We start from the raw sequence: 19,078 nt of genomic DNA, 5'->3' as shown, positions 1-19,078 counted from the left end.
CAGCCCACAAACATAATGTCAAGTTAAACTGATCTATTTGCCTGAACATGATTCATTTCCCTGCACTTCCATGTGCCTATCATAAACCTCTTAAACACCACTATAGTATCTGCTTCAACCACCCATGGCAGTGCATTCCAGGCCTCTACCACTCACTGTGTAAAAACAAAGCTGCCCCGACACATCTCCATTAAACTTTCCCCATCTCATTTTATAGCTATGCCCTCTAGTGTTGGACATTTCCACCCTGGGGAATAAGGTTCTGACTCTATAGATACCTCTTGTAATTTTATATACCTCTATCAAGACTTCCCTTAATCACTGATGTTCCAGAAAAAAAATTCATGTCTATTCAACCTCTCCCTGTAACTGGAACCCACTAATCAGCATTCTGATCAACCTCCTCTGCTCCTTCTCCAAAGCTTCCACATATTTCCTGTCATGGGATGACCAGAACTGCGTGCAATACTCCAAATGTGGCCTAACCAAAGTCCTGTAGAGATGCATTAGGTCATCCTGACTTTTATATTACATGTCCATAGCAATGAAGGCAAGCATACCATACGCTGCCTGAACCACCCTATCTACTTGTGCTGCCTCCTTCAGTAAGCTATGAACTTGGACTCCAAGATCCCCCTGCACATCAATGCTGTTAAGGGTTTGCCATTAACTGTATACTCTCTCCTTACATTCAACCTCCCAAAGTGCAACACCTCACATGTGCGTGGGTTAATCTCCATCTGCCATTTCTGCAGCTGGTCTATATCCCACTTTATCTCCTGACAACAATCCTCACTGTCTGCAACTCCTCCAATGTTGGTGTCAGCAGCAAATTTACCAACCCGTCTGCTTATAATGGGTTTGAGCAGACCCCATCAATTTATGAAAGGGAAATCATGTTTGACAAACCTGTTAGTTTTTGAGGTTGTGACCAGCAAAATAAATATGAGGAGGGCAATGAATGCAGTATATTTGGACATCCAAGAACGCCTTTGATTTGCTGAGCACAAAAGATTATGAAACAAAATTAGAGCATGGGAGTTTGGGGATGAGAGGAAGGGTGATATGCTGGCATTAGTTAAGAGACAGAAAATAGAGAATACAAACAAAGGAGGCTTTTTTGGTTCGTGCGGCTGTGATCAGTGGGGTGCCACAGAGATCAGTGCTGGAGACCCAACTGTTCAGAATCAATCTTTAAAGATTTTAATTAGGACAGCCAAGATTGCTGATGATGTAGAGTTATTTGCCAGTGTGGGTTGTGAGGGGAATGCAGAGAGATTATTTAAACAGACAAAGTGAATGGGTGAGGATACAGTAGATGTGGTGTAATGTGCACAAATGTGAGGTGACCCATTTTGATGGTAAAAATAGTAAGTTGGTATACTATTGAAATGCTGAGAGACTGGAAAACATTCTGAGCAATTCGGGTGTGCTCGGACGCAAGTCACTGAAATAGGTTCAGCAAGCTATTGGGAATGCCAGACTACTGGTTGACTGCAATTCTGGATATGAGATTGCACTTCAAGTGTTATGTAAGAGAGTGCAAGGAGTATTGTGGGGAAAGCAGATGAACTTAGAGTCTGGATCAGTACTTAGGACAATGATGTTGTTGCCATTGCAGAAATGTGATTGCAAGAGGGACACGGCTAGCCAGGGTTTCAATGTTTCAGATGTGAGAGAAGGAAGGGAAAAAAGGTGGAGCTATTGCTCCACTAACCAAGCAGGGAGACTGTCATGAAGGCACTCGAAGAAGACATATTGGAGGGTTCATCCGCTGAGCTGAGGTGATATTGAGCTTAAATATTTAAAAAAGGTGCAAGCACTCTAGTGGGAAAGTACGATCGGCTGCCCAATAGGAAGCAGGGGAAAGAGAGGAATAGATATGTAGACTGATTACCAAATGATGCCAAAGCAACAGGGTTGACTTTAACTTGCCCAATATTAACTGGAACTTGCTCAGTGCCAAACATTAGATGGGGAGGAATTTGTTAGATGTATTCCGGAGGGTTTCTTTAAGCAGTGTGTGGACAGTCCAACCCAAGAAGGCGACATTCAGGACCTTTTGTTGGGAAATGAGTCTGCCCACGTGACTGCTGTTTCAGTGGAAAAGCATTTTGTGATCACTACTCCATATGTTTTAAGATTGTTTTTGATAGGGATCTTGTGGGAAGGTACTAAAATGGAGTAAGGCAAATTATGTGATTAAGCAGGAACTTGAGAGGATGCTTTGGGAGCAGTTGTTATTGGGTTAGTATACATTTGACATGTGTGAGTCGTTTAAAGACCAGTTGATCAAAGTTCAGGACCGGCATGTTCCAGTAAGGAGGAGGGATAAAGTAGGACACAGTAAAGGAACCTTGGATGAACAGACATTATAAATTTGGTCAGAAAGGAAGCACATGCAAGGTTTAAGAAGATGATATCAGATAGGGAATTTAAGGAATATAAAGCAAGGAGGAAATAACAAGCAAATGATTAGAAGGGCCAAAAGAGGCCACAAAATTGCTCTGGCGAGTCGGGTTCAAGAAAATCACAAGGCTTTTTATACCTGTACTAGAAACAAAAGGGTGACCAGGGAGAAGGTTGGACCACAGATGATAAAGGAGGGAATTTGTGCTGGAATCAGGGAATGTAGGCAGGATAATAAACAAGTACTTTGCATCTGTTTTCACCAAGGAGAAAGATATGGAGGTCAATGAGATCTATATTGAAAATGCAAGGGCAGTTTGAGATTAAGGAGGAGGAGGTGCTGGGGCTCTTGAAGAGCATAAAGGTAGATCAATCTCCATGACATGGAATCCATCCCAGGTTATTGAGAGAGGTAAGAGAGGAAATTGTGGCGTGTTGACAAAGATCTTTTTGTCTTCTCTCCAGGCGAGGTCCCAAAGAACTGGAGAGTAGTTAATGTTGTTCCTTTGATTAAGATGGGAAGGAGAAACAATCCAGGGAATTAAATGCCAGGGAGCATCATGTCAGGGGGAGGGAAACTATTGAAGAGTATTTATTGGGATTGGATTTACTCACATTTGAAAAAGAATGGGTCAATTAGGAACAGTCAATGTTGCTTTGTATGTGGCAGTTTGTCATACTAATTTGATCGAGTTTTTTGAGAACGTGATAAAGGTAGGACAGTGGATGTTGTCTAAATGGATTGTATTTGATAAAGTCCCCCATGGTAGGCTGATTCAGAACATTCAGATGCACGGGATTAACACTGACTTGATTGTATAGATTCATAACTGGATTACTGATAGAAGACAGGGTTGTGTTTGAGAGACAATATTCAGGCTGGAGATCTGTGACCAGTGGAGTTCCGCAGGGATCTGTGTTGGGACCTCTGCTGTTTACGATATATGTATAAATGACTTGGATGTAAATGTAGACGAGTCGGTTAATAAATTTGCAGGTGACCCCAAGATTGCTGGAGTCGCATACTGTAAAAAAGGAATTAGATCAGCTACAGAAATGGGTGGACAAATGGCAGATGGAGTTTAATCCAAGCAATAGTGAGGTGTTGCTCCTTGGGAGGTCAAATATGAGGGGAAAATACATAATTAATACCAACCCTTAACAGCATTGATGTTTTCGTTTCAGAGATACAGCGTGACAACAGGCCCTTCGGCCCACCGAGTCCACACCAATTATTCACACTAGTTCTATGTCCTTCACACTAGGGGCAATTTACAGAGGCCAAGTAACCTGTCTCATGTCTGGATTGTGGGAGGAAACAAGAGCACCTGGAGGAAAAATATGTAGTCACAAGGAGAACGTACAAACTACACAATGGTTCAATGGTGGTTCATCGGTGCTTTTATTGTCTCACACTGTGCTAACGCAGTACTAACACTAATGTTTTGGCTCCATTTTCAAAGTCCCCGTTCCAGTTCTTATGAGTGGTGCCTGTTCCAGGCAACTCCCAGGCTGTCGCAGGTCTCCAGCCATCTACTTCCTTGGACACCACATCCCTCTCCTCGCTCATCCATATTTGTTCCCCGCGGATGCCTCCCACAGCCAACCTCAAGGGCACGGTAGTCCTAACCCCAGTTCCCTCTCCTCCACCCCGCTCCTCGACCGTCGCTTTCGTCGTCATCATTGGATTCCTCCTCCCGGTCTCTGGTCTTCAGCAGACGAGCAGAGGTCGGCTCGTCGAGCTCTCCCTTCCAGGTCGGTGGTCCGCCGAGTCCAACGAACAGGGAGTGGCTCAGCGGGTTCCCCCTGAAGCTGCGATCCACCAGGTCTTCCGTTCAGCTGCGTGGGACCAGCTCGGCAGGCTCCCCTGAAGACGCGATCATGTTGAATGGTGAAGCAGGCCAGGGGGACCAAACGGCTTGTGCTGGCTTTTAATTGTTATGTTCTTGTATCTGGTTTGTGGGCTATCTCACCAAATGTAGGCACAATTGACCAAATATCAAAACAAGATTGATTTTGTTTGATAAAAAACGAGTTCCGCCAGCAGTATGTTTTTTGCTCCCGATTCCTGCATCTGAAGTATCTTGTGTGCCGACTGGGCTTATTGTGTCTCTTGTGTCCAAATCTGATATTCATATTGAGTGGTCGATCTGCTTTTAATCTTGAATTTAACAAAGTATCAGGGATAGAACAATCTTATAGTCAATAACCTCTCTGTGCGGTGCCACAAGTGCTCAACCTTTTGAAAAAGAGTATTACTTCACTGTAACAACTTTACAATTATTTAATTCTAGAAATATTACATTATTAGTTCAGAAAGTTTAGTCCTGACAACCAGAAACAGTTCTCATAAAGTATATTTAAATTCCCCAACAGTCACAGTGGAATTTGAACTCTGATTTCTGAACTAATAGTGTAATAATTCTAGAATGAAATTATTGGTGTTCATAATGAAAAAAGCTGATAGCAGAATTGGATTTTTATTTTGTTCTCGGGGGAAAATTCATAGAGTTAGTTACACACTAACACAATGTTTCGGTGAATTACTTTTCAGGAAATACAAGCATATACTTGTTGAGTTTACCTTTATAGAAATCCAACTCCTTGTTTGATTTTCAATAAATTAGCTGCTAATCCCATGCTGGGATTATCATGCAGATCAACTGATATTTCAAAGGTCTTTCACTCATTACATTGCTGAAAAGCTGTGTGTGACTGTGAGGATCAAAGTTCTTTTCTCAGTAGTGCTGTTTAAGAATTATGAATTACCCCCACTCACAAGCCAGTGATCGAAGTTTAACTGCGACATAATATAATCTTTTCTCCTTTATTGTAAATGGAGTAGAGTGGTATGCAATGTCTTTATTTCACTTAATTCGCAAGCAATTAAGCTAGCTTAGAAGGGTGTGAGGTTAAGCCTCGTTAATTGTGGGGTATTTTGAGTTTTATTAGGCTTTGGAGAATTTTACTTGTAAGAAGGGTCATATCGTATCAGTGGTGCATTTCTTTCCTGTAAAAACAAAGAAGGCTAATGAAGGAATTCAGATGGGCCATTTAATAAATAGATTTAGTTGTGAAAGATTTGTACAGGAAAGTAAGTGCAAAATTAAGTCAACAGCCATATATCAGTCAGGCTAAGATCAACAGTTAGATTTTATCAATGTCAGTAAATAAGATGCGTTATATTCCAGACTGAGCAGCGTACTTTGTCAGGAATAAATTTCAGCTAAGACCTGAATATTTTCCTAAATCCAATTTAGCGTAACCTTTTTATAGTGCCAAGCCCCAGTTGGGATGGAGGTCATTTTGTAAGTTATTGATTATAAAATTGTTCTATTCCTGATACTTTATTAAATAATGCAATTTGAAACATAGTGGCATTTATAGTAACAACATACAACATCTAGATGTAATGTACAGTTTGATTTCCTTTGCTAAAATAGGATATATTTGGCATGGAGGATTGTCTGCAGACTGAGGTGTGTATTCCTTCATGTTTAAGAAAAATAACATGTCCACTGAAACATACATAATTCTTGAGTTGCTCCACCACTTTGTGTCTATATTCAGAGTTGCTCTAGCACTTTGTGTCTATACTCAGAGTTGCTCCAGCACTTTGTGTCTATATTCAGAGTTGCCCCACCACTTTGTGTCTATATTCAGAGTTGCTCCAGCACTTTGTGTCTATATTCAGAGTTCCCCCACCCCTTTGTGTCTAATGAGATGTCCACTGAAATGAGAAGAAATGTCCATTCAAATAGAAGCAAATTTTTGAATTCTCCTTGCCAGACAGCAGTAGCAGCCTTATCATTGAGTTAATTCATAACACATTTTTGGATATTAAAGAATATGGGGATAGTGTAGGAGAAAAACACGGAAAGAGATGGCCTCTTACTGATCCAATGGCAGAGATGGCCTCTTACTGATCCAATTCTAATTTTCTTATTTTGTTATATTCAAATCTCAGCCACAAAAAGAAATGGAAACTGCAAATGCTAAAAATCTGAAATAAAACAAAAATTTCTGGAAATGTTCAGCAACTCACACAGTATATGTGGACAGGGAAGTAGAGTTAATGGAAATAAAAAGTTTAGCAACCTGAAACACTGATTTGTTTTCTCTGACATGCTGAGTCTGTCCAGCATTTTCTGTTTTGTACTTTGTAGAAGTACTTTGCAGTGAGCTTTGTTATTTAAAAAAAAAGAAAACTAACCCAAAGAACTACATTTGTTATGAAAAAACTACTTTTTTTTTACATTTTGTGTGAGCACATTTGGAGTAATGTTGCATCTAACATAGCTGTGCCATTCATTTTAAGAGAATATAGTCAAATAGCTATTATGTTAGAGTAGATGAATATATACACACATTGAAGTTGATGTACTTTGGAGATTATTATCACATTATATGAGCATTAGGATGCAGGGAGCTACATTGTCAGAGGGATACTGGATTCATCTTGTTGTTATATTGAAGTTGACTGGTGAGAAATAGTTAATTCGCTCTTGAGATTTGTTTGCTGTATACGTTGGTTTGTTCTGGTGCAGTACAAGGGTACAGCAACAGCTGCCACTGATTATGTCAGTAGCAAAAGCTGAAACAATAGACAGCCCTGGGAGTTAGGTGGATGTTTAAACAGGAATTATCCTAATGATCTTTGCCAGCAAAATGATCTGTAAGGATCACTGATTGGCATTGGATAATCAAGGTTAATGAAGACAACACTGCCTGAAAACGTTGCAGGTGTTAAATTGTGTTATTTTGAAGGCAATGGCTTCTGTAGACATTATGTTTTGTTTTACTGAATTTCAGGGCACGGATTTTTTTTTTAAATCTCTGAAATTGAAGAATGCAGTAGATTAAACCAATGCACAGTTTTTCTCTCCAAAATTCGGAAATGCAGTTCAGTGTCTAGTTTTATATATTAAAGACAATAGACAATAGGTGCAGGAGTAGGCCATTCGGCCCTTCGAGCCAGCACCACCATTCAATGTGATCATGGCTGATCATTCTCAATCAGTACCCTGTTCCTGTCTTCTCCCCATACCCCCTGACTGTGCTAGCTCTCTCTTGAAAGCATCCAGCGAATTGGCCTCCACTGCCTTCTGAGGCAGAGAATTCCACAGATTCACAACTCTCTGACTGAAAAAGTTTTTCCTCGTCTCCATTCTAATTATAGATTAGAGTGAGGACTAAAGCAAGAATGAATGTGTTAATTCCTTGAATTACTTCCATTTTTGAATGTTTCTAATTCACATTACATTCCTCGGCCTTTCAGTACTGAGTTTAAATTGGAAATACAGTGCTGGTGACTGACCTTGTTGAGATTTTTTTCAACTTCATTCATTTTCTTCTATCACGTTTCAGGTTGCGAAAAAGATTACCTTTATTTTGGAAGATTGTCCCTCACCCTGGAGAAGTTTCAAATTATATTGAAATTGTATTGAATTTTCCAATGTATTTAATATGAACAAGTTTGGTTAATGTGTGAATTTTTCAATCTTTTTTCATGTTTCGGATTTAATAGCAGCTTCCGGCTCCTCTGCTTGATGATGTGATAGAGATTAAAGAATCTAACAAAGGAACAGAGGACAATTCGGGGGATACCACTGCTGCCACCGCACTCCAAGATTCTATGTCAATAGCATGGCGATACCAAAACTTGCCAGCAGTACAGGTACAGTTTTGATTTCTTCAACCAATGAGCAAATGAAAGAAATCAAAAGGTGTCGTTAATTGAGTCAATGGGATAAGGGTCTCGACCCGAAGCGTCACCCATTCCTTCTCTCCAGAGATGCTGCCTGTCCCGCTGAGTTACTTTTTGTGTCTTTCTTCAGTTTAAACCAGCATCTGCAGTTCCTTCCCACACAAGATATGCCATTACCCCAGGCCCAAAATGTGAAAATACCCCAAAAAGTATGACTATTCAGATCTGATTTGTTCACTAATTTAGTCATAAATTCCATCTTTTAAAACATATTGAAGGTTTCAAGCTCTACCACCCTTTCAGGCAGTAGGTCCCTGACCCTTATCATTCTTTAGGTGCTGTTTCCTCCCTGGTCCATCTACCATGCACCCAAGCTTTCAATCTCAGTAAATAGACACAGATCCCCACTATTTTCTCTGCCAAAGCCTTTTATTTTATGTACCTCAATTGAAATAAATAACAAAGCAGTCTTCTGCACTAAAATTCTACAACCCTCACAATATCTTTGGGAATCTCTTCTGCATCTTCTCTTGTGCTTCATCATGATCTGTGATTGATTCTTTGTTCTGATTAATTTTAAAGAGAAATACCATCTTTCCATGACTGAAGCACTTCTATGGATTTTGGGTAACTTTTAGAGAGATCTGTTTCGTATTTTCTATGGAAACTTTTGATTTAAGCTACTTCAATGGTATACTCAGTCAGTAGATCGTAAGTGGGAATTGTTATTGCCAATGTTAGAGCTATACACAAATAATGAAAACTGCCAATTTTACATGACCTATATGAAAAACTGTTAATCTTGTTGAATCATTCCCACTGCTGCTGCTCCATACATTTTCGAAAAGCCCTCCCAACATCTTCAAATTCCCTCAACTACTTTGCTCCCTCCACACCCATTAAAAAAAACTGTGATCATTCGGGTGAAAGGAAGCAATCCCTGGCAAATACCATCTTCCACATATTGAAAAGCTCTACGAGAAATAATCATGAGACAAGTAAGTGAGTGTGGATGCCTTTCTTTCCAACTTTAATGTGGCAGCGAACCAGCCCCTTTTCAGGCTGGAACAAAATGAGGCACTATGTTAATGTATTCCACATACTTGAATTAATAATTTAAATTCACTTTACAAGGCATTGTTGTGTTGATAAGATTTAATAAACCAGGTTGTACATTGGTAAGCATTCTTCCAAGGTCAAAGATCAGGATACTAAAAGCCATTATATGTCCATTCTCTGGCAGCTGGTGGAGAATAAAACACAACTTTAAAAAATGTTCTGAAATACAGTGCAAGAAGGGCAAGGGCAAGCATAATTTATCTTCAAGATCACATTTCATCCCTGCTTTGTGCTGGCTTTAGTCCCTTTCACAGTGTGAAATTACTGGTACATATTTAGCAGAGGAGTACTGCTTCTACAAGCTCTATTCAAATGTAAATTGCTTTTGGTTTCTTGGTGTATTATCATATAAAGCATACCAACTAAATAATCTGCTTTGTTCAGACCTATTAATATAGCAGCATGTTATAAATTAAAAATAAAATGATTCATCTAAGTTTTTAAGTGAATAAGTATTTTTTGTAAAAGGTTTATTAACCTCTGAAGCACTCCGATCTTAACTCAAGGGATGCTGGGTATTTCACAAGGCAATTGCAAATAATTGAATGCATGAAGTTCACTTCAAAACATTCAATACAATTAACAGAGAAATGGTTTGCACTGAATTATCACGGGATTCTTAATAATGCAAAGAAAAGTGTTTGCCTTTGTCTCAGTATTTCTCAGAAATGTCTCAGTTGTACTTCATGCTTAGTAAGAGATTGCAGAAATATCACTGCAGAATTCCTCATAAAGGTATATCAAAGGAGTTTTGCTTTCCCTTCACTGTCCGTACTTATTTCAGTGGAGTGGAACTGCCTGATGTCACCTCAAAAAATATGTATTAGATTTTACAGTGATTGTGAGATTATTGTGTCATTAGATTTTTCAACTTTGAAGCAAGATCTTTGGTGTTTCACAGTGCTCAAGATTACATAAAGATTTCAACCTAAATGTTTTATATCTTTACCCACTTCATAATAAACTTTGCCCAGCCCATATCTAACTGTTTCAGTTAAAAATATGTACTTTTTACAACTTTAAAACATAATTGTGTCTATTGTTTTTGCCAGATATGTACTTGCGAGTCTTTATTCTTAATTATTTTTTTTAGCAAATTTAAGTACTTTTTTTCCTGGTATTTTTAAACATACCTCATGGAAGTTTTCAGACACAAGTCATGGGCTAAAATGTGAAAGGCATATTAATTTGTATTCATTCCATCTAAAATCCATGTACTGCCACAAGACAACGAAACCCACTACTGAATCAAATATGGTTGAACAAGATTTGACAGAGGTAGTATGATCTGTCAATTGGAAAGCACTGAATCAAGCAATTGACTTGCTTATCCATGTGCTAAATGAGTAAAGAAAGCACTTGAGAATGTTTCAGCTTCATTGTCATAGCAATCTAATCATTGTGAAGATAACGTACCAGTGACATAAAATGACCGTAGGCTCAATAGCCCCCTTAAGGCCCACCAGCTCGTTCTCCCATGCTTGTAAGTCACAGTTATTTCTACAGATAGTTGCACAAATCAGAAGCAATGTCAGGTTTAAAATTTAAATAAGCTCTTGAAACATGAATGATTCATTGGCATTTATTGCGAAGGCACTGTACTGTTATCTTGCAAATGGCTCCATAATACAGACAGAAACGTCCACCAGTAGCCTACTCTGCAGGAGCTCTTAAAAACCAAAAAAGTCTTTTTATCTCAGGTTACTAAAGTAACTGCAATTCATCTGTAAACAAAATTGTGGGATGCAAAAGCTTCTCAATGACATGTTTGTGTACTTGGGGCAATATATAAGCTGTCACAGCATGAAATCAATTTTCTGCCTAGGTTCATCTTGAATCTGAGATTTCTAACACATTAGTGTTGCAATTAGAAACATTTAGCAGCAGACAGTAGACTGAAAGCCAGCAGTCTGCTATCTGACAGCTACTGCCTGTTCCTCTCTTCCAGCCTTTCCATGCTGAAGCAGAGGGGGACAAGCACAAGTTGTACTGCCTTTAATAATAAATTTATCAACTTTGCAACTTCTAAGCAAAGAAAGCTCTGCCGTCGCCATTCAACTAAGCCAGATTACTCACAGTTAGTTATTTCAGGTAGGTCTTGGCAAGCTTCCCACAGGGCCTGGGAATTTGTAAAGTTAGGCCTATTCACGATTCTCCAACGCAGAACATGCTTTTATTACATACTGTTTTATTATAGTAAGTTCTGTCCCCACCCAGCTTGTAGAAGCAGTACTCTTTATTGTGAATTAAAAAAAGAAAGTTATCCTCCACCTTAATCCATATAGTGTTGTGGATTAAGGACATCAGTGTGCCCTGGAATCCTCTGAGTGGATCCTGGAAATGTTGTTTCTTCTCTTTGCTGTCTTAGAAAACACGACTGGGGCCTCAGTGAGGATTTGCATCTGAAATAGACTACCTGGTGCTTTCCTGAATGAAGACATCAGATCAAAGTTCAGTTAGCCAGGGCCTTGCTAAAATGTTGAGGAGACTAGGATGTACACAATGAAAAGATGAGCTCTAGCGGAGAATGCAATAAAAACATTGTGATGGGTAATCCAGATAAAGGCCAGATTATACAGACCAAAGGACAACTGCAATATAAATTGTTTTCAGAGCTTGCACTACAATAAGCCAATAAATTCACGCTGCTGGGTTGTATATAGCAGCATTTCTTGCTGAAAAGCATGGATATACACCGATCAGCCAAAACATTATCACCTGCCTAATATGCTGTTGGTCCTCTGTGTGCAGCCCCATATGCAGCAGGGTGCGATGCACTGTGTATTGTGACACATTCCTCCTGTGACCATCATTAAAAATGTTGGTGACTTGTGCCACAGTCGACCTTCTGTCGGCTCGGACCAGATGGGATAGCCTTCGTTGCCCTCGCGCATCGATGAGCCTTGGGCGCCCAACACCCTGTCGCCGGTTTGTGGTTTGTCCCTCCTCGAACCACTGGCGGCAGTTACTCACCACTGCTGACCGGGAGCACCCCACAAGCCTTGCCGTTTCAGAAATGCTCTGACCCAGTCGTCTGGCCATAACAATTTGGCCCTTGTCAAAGTCGCTCAGGTCTTTACTCCTGCCCATTTCTCCTGCATCCAACACATCAACTTCAAGAACTGACTGTTCACTTGCTGCCTAATATATCCCACCCCTTGACAGGTGCCCCTTGAAGTGAATAACAAGATAATCAATGTTATTCACTTCGCCTGTCAGTGGTCATAATGTTTTGGCTGATCGGTGTATGTTCTGTATTGATACTGCAATAGTGAAGAAATAAGTATGAATTCAGTAGATAATGTTATTCAGAACCTACTAGTAGAATCTACTGGTAGAATTACTGTTAAAGTAGTTACTTATTTCTCTTGCACATTCTTATTTTTAATTGAAACACTCTTGAAACAATACATTTCAATTGATGCAAAACATTGCTTGTCACCTAATGTACGATTTCTGTCTTAAAACTCTGAATATCCTACACAACCAACTATTAGCTTTGTGATTTTATTTTTGAAGACTTATGCCAGTTGCTTTAAGAAGCTCTCTTGATGCTCAGGGCCGAGCCACATCTGAAATCCATCTTGTTTGGTTGCATTTGAGATACAAGAGGGCAAGTTCCACTAGTTTATTCTACGACAGGGCTGTGTCTCATCTCTGCCCCACACTTCTGCCAGTGGGTGAACTGGATACAAGTATAGGGCGTCACAGTGGTGCAGCGGTAGAGTTGCTGCCTTACAGCGAATGCAGCGCCGGAGACTCAGGTTTGATCCTGACTACGGGCGCCGTCTGTACGGAGTTTGTACGTTCTCCCCGTGACCTGCGTGGGTTTTCTCCGAGATCTTCGGTTTCCTCCCACACCCCAAAGACGTACAGGTATGTAGGTTAATTGACTGGGTAAATGTAAAAAATGTCCCTAGTGTGTGTAGGATAGTGTTAATGTGCGGGGATTGCTGGGCGGCGCAGACTCAGTGGGCCGAAGGGCCTGTCTCCGCGCTGCATCTCTAAATCTAAAAAAAAAGGAAGCTCTTACATTTGTATTGCATATTTCACAACCTGATAACATTTCCAAGATTGCTTTGCAGCCAATGAAGTTGTTTCTGTGGTGTAATCATGAAATACTGTAGGAAAGGTGAGAGTTAATTGGTGCACCAGGAGGTGCCAAAAACTTTTGATAGGTGGAGATTGGCTATCTAAATCGTGCCAACTCTCTGAACTCATTCCAAATAGTGCTGCAGAATATATTTCATTCACCTGAAGGGGCAGACCTGCTTCCTTTCATTTCTAATTTAGAAAATCTTTTCTTGGCCAGTTTAATCCAGATGTTTTGTTTATATCTATGGAGCAGGCTGTAAACCCACAGTATTCTCTTTCAGGCAAGAATGACATCTTCTAAAATTATACCCATCGTGTTTGGCAGTTGTGCATGACAATCCTCAGTTCAGTGACATTATTTGCATTTTCTGCCCTGGCAGACAGACAGTTCTGCTAATTCCACCCAGAATATCACCATTTCTGGTTTCAACCCAATGCAAAGCTGTCTCAAGTAATACCAGTAACTGTTCTACATTGCCATGATTACTATTATGATTATTAGTTTTTTGTGGTTCTGATATTGTGAAACCAATATTCAACATATTGGAGTACAGTATTTATACAATGGCAAGCTAAAAATTTGCTGCTAAATATTCCATCATGATATTTCCCTTACATTCAATTAACTACATTTTGAATGATTTCCACATGACTTTTAAAGTGTTGCTCTTCACTTGACAGACAGCTTTGACATCCTCCTCAAGATTTGGCCATTATTACGATGTTTCTAAAACAATGAGTCCCGAACTTCAGCACTCCGTCAACTGCCACAGCTTTTTCCGACCTGATGAAGTTCCCGTGGATTTAGCAGCTGCTGAATATAGGTAGGTAACTCACTTGAGTGGTGAGAGCTTTAGGCTGCCCATTATGATATTATATTGCCCAAAATCTAAATCTCTAAATTGATATTAAGTGCAGCAGATATAGTTGTTTCATGGTTATGTTAACGCTTTAACACAATTGCATTCAAATATGTCTGTGTACTTGTAAAAGATTTTTATTGTATAATAATCTGTTGTCGATACTCTGGGCATATAGGCCAGATTTTTCATATTGCTTTTCTATTGTTTTCTATTTATAGCTTTGATCGAGTTTTTTCGACTAAACGGAGTTTGCTTTAAATTTGGAATCTATAACAATGTAGATGTATTTTTAATTAAAGGGAATTTTGTTTATTTTCAAGAGGAAACACAAGAGATGGTAGTTTTAAGGTGAAATGTAACTTTAGCAAATGTCCTGTGCTCTCCTCTCCTGCCAATCTTAAGAATTGCTTCTGTACCTTGCGCGACTGGACAAGCAAGTCACGCGATTACGCCTGTCACCAGTTTGCTTAATACAAAAGGTTGAGGAGCATTATAACTGTGGATGGTCACGAAGGCAAGCAAAATTGATTTGGTGATATCTAATTTCAAGTGTTAATGGGGTGCAACTTGAGGAAGAATTCTGCTCCAGTGAAGCTGTGATCTTCTGAAGATCCTTGCTGGGACAGACTGGTGTTTTTTAAATCTATTTCCTGTATACTGAAGTCACATCAGCTACCACTTAACAGTGAAGATAGACTCAAAATGCTGGAGTAATCAGCGTCTGATGAAGGGTCTCGACCCGAAACGTCACCTGTTCCAGACAGAGATGCTGTCTGACCCGCTGAGTTCTCCAGCATTTTGTGTCTATCTTCGGTGTAAACCAGCATCTGCAGTTCTTTCTACCACTTGACAGTGGCAGTATCCTGAGGTCATCCAATTCCCAAATCATTATATATATAAGAAAATAACTGCAGATGCTGGTACAAATCGATTTATTCACAAAATGCTGGAGTAACTCAGCAGGTCAGGCAGCATCTCGGGAGAGAAGGAATGGGTGACGTTTCGGGTCGAGACCCTTCTTCAGACTGATGTCGGGGGTGGGACAAAGGAAGGATATAGGTGGAGACAGGAAGATAGAGGGAGATCTGGGAAGGAGGAGGGGAAGGGAGGGACAGAGGAGCTATCTGAAGTTGGAGAAGTCGACGTTCATACCACCGGGCCGCAAACTGCCCAGGCGAAATATGAGGTGCTGCTCCTCCAACTTCCGGCGGGCCTCACCATGGCACTGGAGGAGGCCCATGACAGAGAGGTCAGACTGGGAATGGGAGGGGGAGTTAAAGTGCTGGGCCACCGGGAGATCAGTTGCGTTAATGCGGACCGAGCGCAGGTGTTCAGCGAAGCGATCGCCGAGCCTGCGCTTGGTTTCGCCGATATAGATAAGTTGACATCTAGAGCAGCGGATGCAATAGATGAGGTTGGAGGAGGTGCAGGTGAACCTCTGTCTCACCTGGAAAGAATGTTTGGGTCCTTTGATGGAGTTGAGGGGGGAGGTAAAGGGACAGGTGTTGCATCTCGTGCGGTTGCAAGGGAAAGTGCCCGGGGTTAGGGTGGTTTGGGTAGGAAGGGACGAGTGGACCAGGGAGTTGCGGAGGGAACGGTCTCTGCGGAACGCAGAGAGGGGAGGGGATGGGAAGATATGGCCAGTGGTGGGGTCCTGTTGTAGGTGACGGAAATGTTGGTGGATAATATGTTGGATCCGCTGGCTGGTGGGGTGGAAGGTGAGAACGAGGGGGATCCTGTCCTTGTTGCGAGTGTGGGGATGGGGAGCAAGAGCGGAGCTGCGGGATGTAGAAGAGACCCTAGTGAGAGCCTCATCTATAATGGAGGAGGGGAAGCCCCGTTTTCTGAAAAACGAGGACATCTCGGAAGCCCTAGTGTGAAACACCTCATCCCGGGCGCAGATGCGGCGTAGACGGAGGAATTGGGAGTAGGGGATAGACTTTTTGCAGGGGACCGGGTGGGAAGAAGTGTAGTCCAGATAGCTGTGCGAGTCGGTGGGCTTGTAATAAATGTCCGTCACTAGTTTTTCTCCTGTGATGGAGATGGTGAGGTCCAGAAACGGGAGGGAGATGTCAGAGATAGTCCAGGTATATTTAAGAGCAGGATGGAAATTGGAGGTGAAGTGTATAAAGTCAGTGAGTTCTACATGGGTGTAAGAGGTAGCACCAATGCAGTCGTCGATGTAGCGGAGGTAGAGTTCGGGGATGGGGCCAGTGTACGTCTGGAACAGGGATTGTTCGACGTACCCAACAAAGAGGCAGGCGTAGCTAGGGCCCATGCGAGTGCCCATAGCCACGCCTCTGGTTTGGAGGAAGTGGGAGGAGTCAAAGGAGAAGTTGTTGAGGGTAAGAACCAGCTCTGCTAGGCGGAGGAGAGTGTTGGTCGATGGGGATTGGCTGGTTCTACGGTCGAGGAAGAAACGGAGGGCTTCGAGACCATCCTTGTGGGGGATGGAAGTGTAGAGTGACTGGACACCCCAAATCATTATATTTTGAAGGAGGGGTTGGGAGGAGAGGAGCAAGCATAGTTGGAAATGGGTAACTATTGAGTCTCCACTGAAGGGTTTCACCAGCCCACTTTGCAGTGTACAACTTGATTAGCATGCTCCACAACACTCATTCGCTGTTCTTAATTTGCTTGTTGATTTGTGTTTCATCTAATAACCACTGCAACCTGCCTCTTCATTTATCGCCTCCATTTATTAGGAGCCTTTAAGGTTAAATAAAATCAAGACTGATTTCTTCTGCACATTGGCTGACTGCCAGGAGCTGCCTCAGGGTGCATTTTTCCCAAAAGATGTTTGTTTGTTCATTAGTTTTGACGGTATTCAAATTATTCTGTTGCCACTATTATACAGACTCAAAACTGAACCGAGGATGAAGATGAAGATGGTGCACTGCTAAACCAGAATCTTTCATCTATCCTGCCAATTGCACATTATTGAGAGTACGATCTGCTCAGCAATTGTGCAAGTAATGTAGCAATGACCTGAATTTGTTGGGTGTCTTCAACCTAGTCAAACATGAAAAGATGCTGAGTTCTTCTGTACATTGATCTATTTCTTTTACCTATGGCCACTTACATTAATTGTCAAGCAAACTTAATGCAAGCTGGATGCAGGACCTGTGCAAATAGAATTCCTAAAAGCAGAGCTCACGTTGAATAACCTCCTAAAGACAAACTTTATACTATTGCAATTTTACATAAAACAATTCATAAATGACATTTTTATCTTCTTTGTGAGGTGTACTGAATAGATTATCAGTACTTTCTACAAAGAACATGGAACAGAGCAGCACAGGGATAGGTCCTTTGGACCATGATGTCTGTGCTGAACATAATGTGAAAAGTAATTTCCTTCTGCTTACACACGATCCATATGCCACCATTCCCTGCACATTCATGTGTTTAAAAGTCTAACGCCAAGATCGTATCTACTTCCACCATCATTCTTGGCACCAGTCTACATCCTGCTTTTTCACTGCCTTAACATTCTTCTTCATTGTCCACAACTCCACCAATCTTTGTGTCCTCTGCAAACTTATGAATTTAGTAAATGATGTCATAAGACTACAATTGTTAACATTTCTGCTCCTTGTTATGTTTATATTATTCAGCAGTTAAGTTGACTTTGTTAAAACAAAAGCCTTGGAATCAAAAATGAAAATGCATTCTAGGAAATCTTTTTTTTAAATAATCCTGACATATTTGCATTGTTGAATGTATTTGCAGGCAGCCTGGTGACCTCATTCAGCGGTGAATCTCTATTTGTCCTTCCTAATTAATTAGTGGACTGCTATGAAATAGCGAAATCCTGCTTTTGAGGGGTTTTTTGGGTTTTTTGTGATTCAACAAGCAATTTGTTATAGGAAGGTGTAGCGACCATAGAGAATGGTCCAGGTCGTCGAACCCTCGGATTGGCCAGCGAGGTCACGTGTGAACGCGACCATGGGGATTGGTCCAGGGAGCGACATTGCTGATTGGCCAGCGATGTCATGTGCGCTTTTGGCGCCCGAAATAGCCAGTTCGGCGAAGTCTTCGAAGAAGACAGTAAGGTTTTGATGGTTGTCCTTTACCTTGTTGTTTAACTCTGTATTCGAATATTGCGGCTGCAATAAACTTCTTCTACAACCAACAAGTTTTCGGACTCGCCATATTGGTGACCCCGACGTGATCTGGACGATCACCGACTAAGCAGGAACCCGACGCCTCGTTGACGATGACCGCGCCGGACACACCGGAGTTAAGCGCGGCAAGCGTTCACCTTCCGTTGTTTTGGACGCACGCACCGCAAGCTTGGTTTATCCACACCGAAGCTCAATTTCATATAAAGAAGATATCGGACGAATCCACGATGTACTACTACCTCGTCAGCGCTCTATCGCCGGACACAACCAAGCGCGTGATGCGGTTCATCGTGAATCCACCTGCGGAAAGCAAGTACGAGGCCATGAAGAAAGTATTACTGCGAATCTTCGGGTTTAATAAGCATGGTGGTGCGGCAAGACTTCTGCACCTACCGGATCTTGGAGACCAACTGCCTTCCGTCCTCATGTCCGAAATGATGATGCTAGCCGGTGAGCATACGGATTGCCCTATGTTCGAACAGGCATTCCGCGAGAGACTTCCTGAGGATGTCCGACTGCTGCTCACGGATTGTTCTTTTAAGGACCCCGAAGCATATGCAGCGAAAGCGGACGCGCTCATAGCGGCAAAAAACAAGGCAAGCGGTTCGATCAACAAGGTCTCGACATCAGTGACCACGCCACAGCGACGGCAAGATGGCGCCACGTCTCCCGCCAATTCTCCGAAAGCCCGCCAAAAAGATCCGCACAAGCGCGGCTGGTGCTATTATCACCTACGATGGGGTAGCGAATCCCGCAAC

General features: G+C 41.6%; 1 protein-coding gene across 4 annotated transcripts in view; it reads left to right on the top strand.

Annotated features, from left to right (window-relative positions):
• elp4 (elongator acetyltransferase complex subunit 4) overlaps positions 1-19,078 on the top strand; it is a 177,522-nt gene that overhangs the window by 31,617 nt on the left and 126,827 nt on the right. For 3 of the 4 annotated variants that reach the window (XM_078414877.1, XM_078414875.1, XM_078414878.1), the window contains 2 exons: positions 7,937-8,086; positions 14,012-14,154. In XM_078414877.1, coding sequence (XP_078271003.1) covers positions 7,937-8,086; positions 14,012-14,154 — 293 coding nt within the window. The remainder of the gene's footprint in view (positions 1-7,936; positions 8,087-14,011; positions 14,155-19,078) is intronic. The other variant, XM_078414876.1, reaches the window with a different exon arrangement.

The sequence above is a fragment of the Rhinoraja longicauda genome, chromosome 18, assembly GCF_053455715.1.
Source record: "Rhinoraja longicauda isolate Sanriku21f chromosome 18, sRhiLon1.1, whole genome shotgun sequence".
In the NCBI taxonomy this organism is placed as follows: Eukaryota; Metazoa; Chordata; class Chondrichthyes; order Rajiformes; family Arhynchobatidae; genus Rhinoraja; species Rhinoraja longicauda.
The sequence above is the reverse complement of the archived record's forward strand: the minus strand, read 5'-3'. Positions and strand labels throughout refer to the sequence as shown.